The 14201-nt window shown below is 39.5% G+C and overlaps 2 protein-coding genes across 7 annotated transcripts in view; both read right to left on the bottom strand.

The window, feature by feature from the left end:
- Positions 1-2817: 2817 nt before the first annotated feature.
- slc15a1b (solute carrier family 15 member 1b) lies at positions 2818-13493 on the bottom strand. The gene is made up of 23 exons (XM_086068400.1): positions 12526-13493; positions 12371-12405; positions 12104-12188; positions 11880-12021; positions 11689-11808; positions 11517-11616; positions 9567-9657; positions 9376-9459; positions 8913-8995; positions 8709-8795; positions 7788-7877; positions 7641-7685; positions 7533-7565; positions 7370-7458; positions 6326-6407; positions 6139-6255; positions 5924-6064; positions 5800-5846; positions 5621-5728; positions 5411-5525; positions 5189-5326; positions 3991-4098; positions 2818-3909 (listed from the first exon to the last, which is right to left on the bottom strand). Exons 1-23 carry the CDS (start codon positions 12530-12532, stop codon positions 3670-3672), a joined length of 2187 nt encoding a protein of 728 aa, XP_085924526.1. The 5' UTR covers positions 12533-13493; the 3' UTR covers positions 2818-3669.
- LOC147178826 (dedicator of cytokinesis protein 9-like) overlaps positions 13486-14201 on the bottom strand; it is a 46670-nt gene continuing 45954 nt past the window's right edge. For all 6 annotated transcript variants that reach the window (XM_086068396.1, XM_086068397.1, XM_086068393.1 and 3 more), the window contains one exon: positions 13486-14029. In XM_086068396.1, the coding sequence (XP_085924522.1) occupies positions 13931-14029 (99 nt within the window). In that variant the 3' untranslated portion in view covers positions 13486-13930. The remainder of the gene's footprint in view (positions 14030-14201) is intronic.

Here is a 14201-nt window from a genome sequence, read left to right as displayed (position 1 = left end):
AAAATTCTGACTTTAGAGTGAGAATTCTGAGAATAAAGTCGGAATTCTGAGATTAAAGTCAGAATTCTGACTTTTAAGTGCGAATTTTGAGAATGAAGTCAGAATTCTGACTTTTAAGTGCGAATTTTGAGAATGAAGTCAGAATTCTGACTTTTAAGTGCGAATTTTGAGAATGAAGTCAGAATCCTGCCAAACGCTTTCTCTCTTTCTTCACTGGCCTGAATCCTCTTCCGTAGTGAAGCAACTTTGGGAGTTCAAATATTTTTTTTAGTCAATGTCTAGTTTACATGATCTATTCTCGTTCTTGCATGCACCACAATTGCCGTGATGTGAAACTTTACTTGGCAATAAATCTAACGCTGTTGTATTTTCTTTTCTTTTTTTTAAGAATGTGAGGCTCCTCAAATCCAAAGTAACACAGGTGCACAGCGTGCATATGTTGTAAAAGTAGTTTTTGATGTACACATGCAAAATAATTCTATATTTATATAATGCCTTCCAATTTTTAGACATTGATGCTAAACAACAAACTATAGCTGCAGTGATACTTTGAGATAGAAAAGCCTAATAGATGCTACTCATTAGCCCGTCTTTGGTGTTTTGCATTGTGAGCTAGCATAAAGCAAGCAGAAGACAAAGTTGTGGTAGGCTACTTAGAGCCAACGAGCATGAGTGTCAATAATGTCTCGCCTTGTGCTTGTTATAAATAGGCCAGTGATGAATATGCTGCAATAGTTCTGCTGATGTTAAAACATGAGCAATAAGCCATAAATAACACAAAACTAACACATTCCCCCTTGACGACTGTGCGGTGCGTTGGAGTCCCATGTTTTCAAGGCAAGTCTTCCTTTCTGCAGTTAGAACAGAAGATTTTCACCTCTGCAAACACAAGTGAGCTCGCTCTGAGCTCCTGCTGGCTCATTCTCCCCGTAGTTCAGTAAACACAAATCTTCCCCCAAAATTCATCTGCGGCAACTCGTGGGTCAATTCATGCTTTTACTTCAACAATCGGTATCTGTATACTATACATCGGTTATTCCGTCTGTAATCTAAAGTAGTAATTGGATTTGACCTTTGAACTCTGGTCTACCACTTCATCTTCATCTTGGCAGCAAGATGCCATAGCTCACAATTCACAAACAAGAACATAGTTTTGGATCTTGAAACCTCATATTGCCAGTGTTCCATGTCAGATTTTAAATGGTGTCAGGGATTTCAAAAGTTCCTCTCAACTCCCCCAGCGGTCTGCACAAGCTTAACCTGAGGATAAAAGGTAGACAGCACTTTTATTACACGGCATGCGGTGAATTTATTTTTTATCTTCAGTCGTCAATAATCCTTATTCATTTGTTCCCCTTCTTCCTGTTCAGGGTCACAGATGAGCTCGAGCTTATTATGCCAGCAGACTTTGGCGGAGAGGCGTGTTTATTGCTGGGTAATTTTCACAAACCATCGATGGCCATTTAGACGCACATTCAAATTGTTGGCTGGTAGGAGCTGAATCCATGCGCCCTGCATACAGGTCAGGCAAGTGAACCACTATACCATCATCAGCGACCCATTTCTGATACATCTTGTGCTGATTAATCCACGAACTGCGAAGCAAGCACTAACTGCTGCGGAGAAGATTGCGGCAGTGCTTAGTGGAGCTAAGCAGTCCATCACATCATTATCATATATTCGTTTTTTTCTTGTGTCTCCAAGCAAAATGGAGCCCACATTGTTGAATGTACATCACAAATGAGATATCAAGAGAAGCATCTCAACCAATTCATTTGACTTGTACATCCTTGCAAAATACACATTTCTAAATGCCTGCAGATGCTACAAGATGGCAGGGGGGCGGGGGGATCTGATGAAGCTCCTCAACTCACTTTAAATCTCAGATAGCGGCTAAGCACAAAAAAAGCAAATCGGTGAGTTTTTCAGTGAATAACGGAGGACTCTAGAGAGAAACGCAAATTTGTGAATGGAGCCAATATCTTGTGGAGTTCACTGCACAAGAGTCACAGTTGAGACCACACTCAATTATTTCTACAAATCTGCGTATGACAAGCAGTATGTTGTTGGCACCAAAGAGAATGTTCTATTAAAGGAACGCAAACTTCAACCTTCTGATTGTCATCATCTATCATGGTAAATGTGCTGAGTGGCCCATCGTTCTTCCTCAGGGAAATAAATGCCTGATTACAGAGTCAGTTGACTCGGGGAAGCTGGCCCATTCAGACACTCATAAATTACATTTCTGAGTCCATAAACAAGGCCCATTTTCTTGATCTCCATTTTGTAATGTGCCTGCTATGGGTCGTAAAAGCTCTTTTTTTTTGTGGAAACTCAATATGCATTCCTTTTACCTGTGAAATCACATCAGAACAACTGCACTGTGTTTGTAACATTAATTTAGAAGACTCATAGGAATCACAATAATCATCATTAGTGATAATGAACGAATGTTGGTTTCAGGCATAGTGTAGGAATTGCGCATCAAAAATAGCGACGGGAAATGGTTTGTCATGGCATGTGATGTCAATCATCAATCGTGTGTATGGGAATTTTGCACCTGCTTGTGAAGTCGCCCTCTGTAGAAGGGGAATGCTGGATAATCGAGACTAAATTGACAAAGCCATCAAGCGTGCAATTTTGAAAGAAAAGATGGAGTGAGCAAAGGATGCAGATATGAAGACACTGTTATACTTATGACTGTAGTGTGTCGTTATTTTATGGTGGGACGGGGGCTTCCCACTTCAAATTTGCCATTACCTCTCATGTAATGTTTATTAGCACAGTGCTTATTACCCTTTGTAATGTATCCTTCATTAGCCTCACACTAATTTACTATAAATTATTAATTTAAAACATTTAACTGGCCTCGGCATCAAAAGCATCAAACGCACAGTTGGGGAGCAGATATCATACAAGGCAACACTTTTGAAATAATTTAACAATTTAATCTGTAATAAAAAGAAAGCAAGTGTACTGGGAAAAAGAGACATAATTGCATTTTCCCCCATTTGTGCAATGCAGGATTTGTGTATTTGTTTTGGTATTTCTGTTTCCTTATATTTTAATATTCCATAATGTTGATGTATCATTTTTTTGTATTCAATATTGTGTGTGTGTGTGCGTGCGTGCGTACGTGTGTGTGTTTTGGTCACGCACGGGGTATCAGTCAAACTCCACCTGCCGTATATAAAAATGCAACACAAATCATTTTCAGGCTTTTTCTTAAAAAAAGAAGAAAAAAAAATAATCTGTGTTTATCGGAAACAAATCAAGTCATCCTACTTGTACTCACAAAAGACAATTGGAGAAAAGAAAACTAATTTGCCATGAACCAAAATCAGCCAATTACAACCATGCAATGCCTACAACCTCTTTTAACAGCACATGTTGACATGAAAAATGGCAATGAGAAATTGCTGCAACGCAGAACAAAATAAAAAAATACAATTTTGATGGTGAATTTCCAGTAACAGGACAACCTAGAATACACACAGTACACCTGCATGGAAACCTACCTCCTGCAAATCGCGAACCATGTTACCAATACACATTAAAGTCACTTTTGACATTCAATAAATGACAGGAAACACAAAACCAGCAGCGTTTAAAAACAAAGAAGATAAATACTGTGGGTCTGAGTCTCGACTTTTTTGTTCTTTTTTTTTTTTACAACTTGGTCTGTTTGAAGTCTTCCTCCTCATCCGAGCTGGAATCAGAACGCTTTTCTTCATTGTGAGGCTCAACTGAGTCCTTTCCATGCATGTTCTTCCACTTATCCTTGGGCTCCATCCCTCCGAACTGAGCTTCGATCTTGGCTGGGTCAATGTATGTGTAGAAGTAGGCGATGATGGCAAAGATGATGCACACCGCCACCAGCAAGGACGCAAAGAGAATGTACTCGGCCCACTGATGAATACAGTTATTATTATCATCGTTATCATCATCATCGTTATTATTATTTGTATTTCACCATTAGAAAGCACCCACCTGATCTTCGAGTGTTGCTGCCTCAGCAACAATGAGCACAATGATATTGCCGACAGCAACCGTTAACAGCCAACCGGCCTGCAGCACTGATTTCATGTTGCTGGGCGCCTGGGAAGAAGTTATGTACAGTTTGGACATAACTTATTGGAATCACAAAATATAGCATAAACTATCCCTATAACATATTACAGTAAGTAAAGAGTAAAAAATAAGGGGTGGATTGTTTTTGCTTCAGATACAGTGGACAGGGGTAAACCGTCAAACGGCAATATGAAATAGGTGTCCAAGCTGGTCCAACAATTTTATATAACACTAGGTGTAATGTAAAACGTTTTTTTTTTTTTTGTTTTTTTTTACTTGGACTGTTTCTAACAAATATACGGTGCTGTTGATGTTTGTATTTTCTTTTAATTTAAGCCACAGTAACATTATGCACAGTTTAAACATTTAATTCCATGATTCTTCTGTCTACCACTAGAGGGAGCTCACATACCACTAGGGCAGTTATACGACAACATTTGACCAACAATCCTTCCTCTTCCTATTTGTCCTCACATTTAGTGTTTAGCACAAGCTTTGCCTTTACATTTTAATATTAGTTGTATGACCATACAAGACTAATTAATGTAACCCCCCTCCCCCCCACGACCACCCCCAAAAAACTGTGATCCTAAATAGAGAGGAGGTGTATTATACAGGAGGCTTAAAAAGAAATTAAAATAATTCACATTTAAAATAATATTTTTTTTGTTTATATATATATATATATATATATATATATATATATATATATATGTGTGTGTGATTTGTAGAGCATTTTATACACAACTCATACACAAATATAAAATATATACTTTTAAAGCCCTTAATCATAGGTATGGGGGGGGGGGGGGGACAGTTTTTAAACTAGATTTAAAAGCATTTACACTTTATGGGCAAGATTTGAATCTTTATTCAATATTATTCACTCTGATAATAACGAATAGCAGCAAATCGGAGGAAAGTGCTCTCCAAAAGTATAGAGAAAAAAAATAGCTTTTAATGGTTTTTTTGGGGGAGTGTATTATACACAGGTGTGTGTTATTCATGGATTTTTTCAGTAAATCTATTTCCGTCCAAAAGAATTGGAGGTTTACCAGTGTCAAACTGTTGTTCTCATGCAATGTCTGATCTGTTTTCAAATGCATGCAAAAAATACCTGTGAGTAGGAGAACTCCAGGCCTGTAACAGAAAAGACAACTTCTCCTGCTGTGATGAGGAAGTACTGAGGAATCTGCCAGGCCATGTGAACCGAGTTTGGTTTGATGTCATTCACTTGACGGATTTCTTGTTCACACTGTTGAAACGCAAACAAATCGCACAAGCTTAGTGGAGAAGGCAGCTCGCCCAAGCACACGCGTGTCGCTAAATTTGTAGTTACATTTGGCCCAAATGTAAAAGTGGGCGGGATGATCAAGGTGTAAGAGCTGCCGAAGCCAAGTTGCTGGTTGTAGACACACTGGTCTCCTGTAATGTTCTTGATCAGGAACTGTGCACTGATTGTGACAGGACAAAACGCAAGCGTCAGGGCATTTTTGGTTGATTTTCATGTATGAGCAGCAAAAAATACAAAATCAAACTCCTCACGTACTTCCCTTGTGGTACTTGCAAATATGTTGACATGTTTGAAGCGGTAACACCCTTTAAATCCAGATTACCAATTGTTATGTTCAAAGCAGAGCCGAGGCCATTGAAAAATCTGCAGAAGGGGAACAAATGAGTTACAGCATATGACTATATTCGCACTCCACTTTGAAATCATTAGCTTGCCTCATAGCATTAGCACCCTGTTCTGGCTTGGCTGCGATGTCTTCAAACTGTAGATAAGAGAATTTATATTTCAGATTGGAGTTACGGACAAACTTTCTTGGCCTCATCTGCTCATCCTTCTTACCACGACTGGCATGGGCAGAGCCTCATCCTGAAGGATCACGATAGTATTCCGAGAGCCGTCACTTAAACTGATGGGATAAATAGCGCCGGGGCCCAGTTCCAGGGAAAATGACTCATCAAAGGTCAGGTAGTCATTGTTGGCCTGATGAAGGGAAATTCATCAGTAGGTCAGGGGACTTGCTTTTAGTGGATCATGTGGTCCGTGTGCTTAAATACCGTGAAAGCATCCAACGTAAGTGATTCGGACCCAGCCTTGATGTCTAATGGCTTGTTCAGCATGTTGAGAAGTTTCACTTGGCCCTGAGTGCCTAATGGTAAGGTGGGCAGGGTTTCCTAAAAGAAGAGTGGGGAAAAAAGGTGTGAAATATGTTACGGGCTTCCTGTTTTTGCAGGTGTCACGTACATCAATCTGGATCTGAACCAGGCCTGCGGCAACAAATGCCAAGGCGGCGAGGAACATCCCCACGGTCATCTTCTTCAATGGACTGCAATACAGGATGAACAAATTCAATGCACTGACAGACATCACGCTTTTCCTGTTCATGGCCACGAACCAGCAAAGTGCATCACTCGCATACGTGAGGTCCTTCTCGTAGTACATTAAAGAATCACTACCAGTTATACTTAACCTTTAAAGTCTATTTAAAGTGAGAAGAGTGCTAAGTGTCAACATTGAATGATTGAAAAATTGCCAAGTAAATAAAATAAAGGCTTCAAAATCAATAAAAAAATAAAATCAAGCAATGGCCCACAAATCTACTAATTTACTTTACAGGCCCTTTAAGTTCACTCTATAAACAGTTGGGTCAAAAATAACCCAACTTGGGTAAAAAAAAATGGACTGATTTACTACTTGGGCCAATTTGACCCAACATTATGGGCTGTTTTATACAGAACAACCGAATTTTTGAATCAATTAGTACAAAATGACACCCCCCCCCCCCCAAGTATCTAATTTGGGAGGTGTGTTTTTTTGTGGCAATTTTGTCCACTTTAGACACAAATTGGTCTATTTTTTTACCCAACTGTTTATAGAGTGTTTACTACATTTGCTTCATTTAAAACTTTTATTTAGGTACAGCATTTCTTTAACTTTAATTGAAACTCTATTTAAGTGCAGGTTTTGTTTGTGTTTTGTGAGTAATTAAGTGCATGTTAATGCTCAAACTCTGCATCATGTTTCAGTGGCTTACAATAATATTAAATATATTTATTGGGAATGAAATATGTGTCATGTTTTTGATGAAAACTTGTGCTTACTGCATTTTAAAGCTATTCATCTTTAATGTTGGTTTCAAATGTTTGAGAACCACAGAGCTTGAGCTTATTCCGAGCTGACACGATTTAATGATGCTTCAAGGTTACAAAAATGTTGACTGTATTTCTTATCAAGATGAAAGGAGACGAGTGGAAGGCTAAAAGCATTCAAAACGACTGCAAGACTCACGTGAAATTTAACTTGCACTTGGAGATGAGCGGGTAGACCAAACTGTCCACGATCGGCACCAGAATCAGAATCAAGATGGGGTTGACCGTCTGGCAGGCCACAATGTCACTTGCTCAATTTGTCCAAAAAGATCCCAACGATGATTATTCATAAAAGAGCTCACCTGCATCTGGTCAGGCTGGATAACAAGGACTCCCTTTTGAAAACAGAAATGATCGTAAGCATTGATTTGGGAACTTTAGAGCAGGTGTTGTGATTACTCAAGACTTACAAAGTCACCGTCCATGGTCGTCGCCTGGAGGGTCCATCTTGATCCCTGTGGAGGAGATGCAACTTTTCTTTATGCTTGCTCCCATGATACATCAATAAAAGAGTGAGATGGGGCGTGGTGGGAGGCTGGTGCAATTATTGTAGTCACCTGCTGGTCAAAGAGAGCCCAGAACATTGGTAGGGGGATGTAGAGGAACAGCACCTTAACCACCATCTTCACCTGGGCAATCAAAAGTTTCTACAACAACGAACAGGAGAAGGAATGTTATTCTTGCATGTAATGAGAAAGAATAAAAAAATATTTTTTTTTTTAAACATCTACGCCATTTTACACTGAGCAATATTATCGTCACAGAAGCCAAAGGACAAATTGATTGGCCTGTTTGGGTCAGGTGATTCTTCCATCAAGTCAGAACGTTTAATGGGTGCAGTAGTACCTTGAGATATGATTTTGATTTGTTCTGTGGCCATGTTCATTATAACACAAAACGTGAAAAGAATGGATACGGATTAATTTGTTCCAACCAAAATGATTGCACTTAATACAAACATAGCAGTAATGACATGAAATCAAATGTAAGGAATGAAAAAGGGTTTTGCCACTTTTTTTGTGGCGTGTGCACCACCAGGCCACCTGGGGGCGATATGATCCATCCATCCATCCATTTTCTGTACTGATTATCCTCACTAGGGTCGTGGTCATGCTGGAGCCCATCCCAGCTGACTTTGGGCCAGAGGTGAGGTATACCTGAACTGGTCCCCAGCCAACCACAGGCCACACACATGTAGACAACACAGCTAGAAGCCTCCTCTTGGAATAATTGTTCACTAACTGCCAAACAGTTGATTGTTGTGAAGTGTGTGAGTGAGTCATTCTATACTGCTTATAGTCAGGAGGGGGCGTATTTGCATAGTTTTTATGGATTGAACTCTAGTGCATGAGCAGAGTCATTTGTCTTCACTCAGTTTGTTGTTTTTTTATCATTGGTATTTGCAGTTTGGCTTTCACACGCATTGTCTGGGAGTTTTATGATTTCATGTGTTTTAAGTGTGAACATTCAGATCTTACCTCATATCTTTCTTCAGCCCAGTCCATCCAGTGCGCTCTTTTTGGGTATGTTGGATGACGATGCCTGAAGCGGTTACTGATAGCAAACTGCAGCAGAGGAAAACAATTCCATGAAAATGTGTTGTGTACATTCAAAGAGAGAGAGAGAGCTTCTTCTTTTTTTGTTGAACCGTCAAAAGTGATGTTTTTGGTATACACACATACCCCAATGCATCTGCAGACTTTCACTATGATGTTCCCCTGAGGAGCCGTCTTATTGTACATTCCACTTCCCACAATGAACACAACTGCATATAGACACACATGCAATAATAATAATAAACGGAAGAATTGGCACTGAGGCACTGTTGAAAAAGTTATACATCATCTTTTCTCGTATTGTGGGGTCAACAAGGTCAAATTTAATATTTACAGTTTTGAGGAGAAAATCACTTGAAAAATATTATCAGCACCTAAAAGGACCCCCCCCACCCCCACCCACACACTAACTTTTGACTCCAGTGAATTTCAAATTTCAATTTCAAAAGCTGGTTTGCTCTCTGGAAAAAAAACTAAAAAAGCAGCCAAATATGCCTTCTTGTTTTGCTTGTATTTAAAGGATTAGCTGAAAATAGTGAGCATTTTTTTTCTTAACATGGTCAAGCAGAGCAAATGGATGGGTTCTTACTCAGAGCGACCACCATGAGGGCTGCGGGCACACCGAAAGCCAGCGGATAACATTTCTGCTGGCTGTTGATTCCACACTCCTGAGCTAGAATGCAATACACACAATACACACGATTACAGCTGTCCATTCAACAACTTCCATTTGTACAGTACAATCTTTTTTGTTATTATTATTATTATGTCCAGTCGTACCTCTGAGGATGGGGGTAATGACCGTGGACAGCAAACTGCCTGCATTGATTGACAGGTAGAAAATGGAAAAAAAGGTGCTTCTCTGCTTCTCCTGTTGGAGACAAGATGTTCAAAAGTGCTCTTATGCAACATGTAGTAATCTTTGTACTTGGCCTTAGACAATAATCTCAAGACAATGAGACCGAGGTTCCTATTGGTAATAAACAACTCAGCAATAATATGCTGAGAAGTATCAGATAAGCGAGTTAACGAGATAATAGTCGTAGCCTGCCTTGGTCAAAACATGTGAACACAGCTGGAAGCGTGTCAGAGGTGTTATAACATGTTGGCAACAGTATACGTGAATTCGATTTTTTTTTTTTAATCAAAGGACAATTTAAATGGATTTAGTTAATCATTCAATAGAAATTCTGCAATCAAATTCAGTCAGGAGTGACATGCATGCCTCCACAAGAACAGTTTGAGTGTTCAGACCAGAGGTTCAGATGTTATAGTAGGCTTTTCCCGACATCAATTTGTATTTATTTTTTTCGTTTTAGCAGAAGCCTGAATGTTTTGCAGTTTCAGATGAAGAAAAACAGACCCAATGTAAAGACGAGGCTTCACTGTAGGCTAGTTATGTTGTTCTTTTGCCGATGTTGTATGTGCACTAGTGTTAATTTGATCAGACATTTTAAAAATTGTATTTAGTCAACTTTTAGTCGATTATAAATCTAGCATTTTAGTCTAAGAACATTTTTTATTTGTCTAGTTTTAGTCAACAAAAACTGTCAATATTTTAGTCTAGTTTTAGTCAGGACAATCGTTTTACCCCTGTATATATTTTTTTTTGTCAGCAGATAATGTTGAGCATTTCGGATCTAAAACTTTTCACATAACATTTTCTCTCATCTTTTTGATGAAAAACAACTTTTTACAAGTGGCTACTATGGCTTCATGCTATGAGCTAGTAAGTTAGCCAGCATTAGTTAGCGGTAGAGTTGCCACCCGTCCTGTTTTTCCCAGAATTGTTCTCTTTTTTTTTTACCAGCTGTCCTGGGAAAATAAAAATCTCTCCCTGGACACAATTTGTCCCGTCTTTTTTTTTAGGAAGAATGTCAAAAGCTAATTTGATTTCTTAATTCTGTAGTATGAAAATGTCCCCTGTGCTACTGTGGAACGCTTTGTTACTGAGCGTGCCGCCGCTGGCAAAGTTCTGTAGGTGCACTTTGGATTACCTCTGCCACCGTTTGAGCTATCTGAAAAATTCCAACGGTGTTTGAGCGCTAAGAGGTATTTTTGCCCATTCATCTTTAGCGATGAGCTCTTCTTCTCATCACCCTGATCTTTAGTTCCTTTCACAGATTTTCAACTGAATTCAAGTCTGCACTGCAAAACATTAATATTTCCGTCCGCATTTTTTAACCACTTTTGCTGTGTGTTTTGGGATTTTGTCATGCTAAAATGTCCATATTCAAAATTTGCCGGGGGTAAGAATAATTTCGGGCTTGACTGTTAAGTGCCCGAGTTTGGTCAGGTGTCTCTTTTTTTCCACAAATCCAAGGTGGCAAACCTATTTAGCGGTTGGATTAACATTATTGTTGGAACGTCATAGCTGTTGTTAATGTTACGTTATAACTATAATTTACTGGGTTTTTTAACATTTCACAGTGATTCCACCTCCTGTCTGCCCCATGTGTTTGTGCATGTTGTACTTGTTAGCTGCAGATTTGAAAGATGATGTGTCACTATGTCACATGACTATCCGACAGTGACAGATTAGCACAGACAGCCTTTTCCAAAATCATATCATTTTCATCTCGTCGTTGTTCAAGAACTAATTACGATTTTAGTGAAGTACATTTTTGTCTCGTCTTCATTACGAAAATACATAGTTTACTGATTTAGTCCCAGCTATTGTTTATTAATGAGGGTTTTAGTCTAATCTGCATATATTTTAGAATAATGTACCTGATGGTCTTCAAACTGGTCTCCACCAAAGGCTGCAACACAAGGTTTGATGCCTCCAGTTCCCAGAGCTATAAGAAGCAGCCCCACCATGGACAGAACTCTGAGAAAAGAATGCTGCCGCTCAAGTTTCATGAATTTCAAAACTTGTACAACACGGTGCCCGAGCGCTTACACGTGTAAGGTCATGTTGTCCGGGGTTCCGTCGTAGTTGGTGTCCGTGATGTCATGGATAGCACTGACCGCCAAGACCACCTGCCCCAAGGCGTACACAATGGACAGGTAGACGATAGTCCTGCATGGAGGGAAGCGTGTTATGAACCCTCGCGTTCCGATTGCGATCAGATGAAGTGGCGTGAGACCCACTTGAATTTGCCCAGCCACGAATCGGCCACTATGGCGCCCAGGATTGGCGTCAGGTAGCAGAGGGCAACAAAGGTATGGTAGATGGTGGTGGCAAAGTCATCATCCCACCTCAGGAAGTACTTAAAGTAAAGCACCAGCACAGCTGCAAGCAAGGAAAGGAAAGACGGTTCAAAATGATTTTAGAACACAGACGAGATTCATTATCTGTCAACAAAGATACTCACTTCGCATGCCATAATACGAGAACCGCTCACAGAACTCATTGACCACAATAAAAAAGATGCTAATTGGGAAGCCACACACCAAAGCCTGTAAGAGATGACATTTATATTGCTATTTGTCCGTCAGTAGTGCCAGGCGTGCTTATAGTAGAGAAAACCAGCGCTCGATTGTCCTCTTGAGTTTTTAACATATGACGAATATGGATTATGAATATTTTTACAATGTATATATTTGTTCAACATTTGAAAAAAAAATAAGATAGTACTTACATTTTTTGACTTGGACTTCCCCATTTCACCTGTCTCTGTTAAAAAAAAAAAAAAAAGAGTTAAGCTTTAAAGTAAAATATCAGTGCACATTCATTTTACTCATTTAAAAGTACTGTGTAATAAGACAGTGACCATTTAAGTCAGCCTAACCTTACCTCCCATGGCTGTATGCGTACGGTGAGATTTCTTCCCCGCGGTGCTCAAATCACTTCATAAATGAAGTCTGAAAACTTGAAGCAGGCAAGGTGAGCTTTTATAACCTCCCATCTGGCAATAGAGCTGAAGTGCAAGTCACAAACTGAAAATGCACGTGGATGAGCCGTGTATGCTCGTTATCAAGGCCAAATGTGCAGATAAGGTAGGTTATATTACTGGCCCAGCATTCACAGTATCAATGTGCAAGCACGTAACGTCTGCATGTGTGTAATGTACATGTATGTTTGTGCGTTACGTTACCTGACATAGCCTATCAAGTGGTAAGAAAGGGGCTTTTACACTGATAATGCAACTTTATTTGAATTGTTATAGATGTAGAGTTCAAGCTGTGTGGGAGCCAATGGGGTGGCTAAACTGTAATAAATCCAGAAAAAAAGAAGAAGAAAAAACATCTGCGGGGTTACTAATACATGTTCCACCTTTAAAAACAGCAGAGTTCCACAAAACTGAATCTTACATTTGACTTCCTGTTGTCATTCTGTGTCTGCTCTGCTCAATGCCTATTCATACTTACAATGAATAGGATCAAATTTGATAAACACTTTATTAGGGCTTTGTAATGCATTTTTTCCAAATGTAATGTCCCACATAATACAAGGCATCATCAACTAGACAGAAACAAACGTTCCCATGACGAGCCATCACATAAACTCTTGTGTCGCAAAAGTTTTTGGCAAGTGTGTTCATCCCTGCAGTTGTGTGCCGTGATGATAAAAGTATTGCACAATGTTCGATACACAAAACAAGTACAGTGATGGCTTGAGATACAAGTTTTGTTATGCAGATGGTCACTTAGTAAATCTCAGGAATATTAGTCAATCTTCACAGAGGAGAAAGAATATATGCCCGTGAGTATCGTTATATAATCTATGTGTTGCTCGTAAGTCAAAGCAAAAAAAAAAAAAAAAAAAAAAAAAAAAAAAAAAGCTGCCAAGCAATGACTCGTATCTCGAAATACGTGTAAGTCAGGTCATTCGTATCTCAAGGCATCACAGTATTTATTTGGCTTGTGACTTGTGAGTAATGGCACATTGTAGAAATATACACAAGATGGATGCATGGATGTATGAAAGAGTCTTCTGAAATCTGTGCTGTACATGATGATTCATACTTAAAAAAGGTGGCCGACCGATGGAAATGTAAAAACATGAATGCCAATAATAATTCAATGTCGTCTCCACGGGAAACAAGAAGACACGCACCTCCTGACCACAGCAGGAGAGCGCAGCAGAAAGGAATAAGAGCGGTTGCTGGTTTTGTGCACCAGCAATTTAAGTGGAGAGGTGACTGAATCTCAAATGACAACAATGAGAGAGCCTGGAGTCTGATGTGAAAATGTCCATATCAGAACATGGCAGCGCTGTTGGGTGTGCCACTAATGGTGCTGAAGATGCCCATTGAGTCTGACAAAGAGGCCCTGGTGACATCACTCACTGGGTTGATCTGGAAGAAAGAATTCACGTTTAAAGATGAGAACGTTTGTTAAGTTTTTCAAGAAGACAATGTGGTTTAATTTGTTCCATGACCATGCTGACTAAAACACTCCCATTGAAATGAATGGAAATGTCATTAATTCGTTCCAGCCATGTGTGTGCTCTCATTGCGGTTGCCTAAA

This window comes from Leptonotus elevatus, chromosome 2, assembly GCF_054856555.1.
Source record: "Leptonotus elevatus isolate MCC_2025b chromosome 2, RoL_Lele_1.0, whole genome shotgun sequence".
Classification (NCBI taxonomy): Eukaryota; Metazoa; Chordata; class Actinopteri; order Syngnathiformes; family Syngnathidae; genus Leptonotus; species Leptonotus elevatus.
This window is presented reverse-complemented; position numbering and strand designations above follow the sequence as displayed.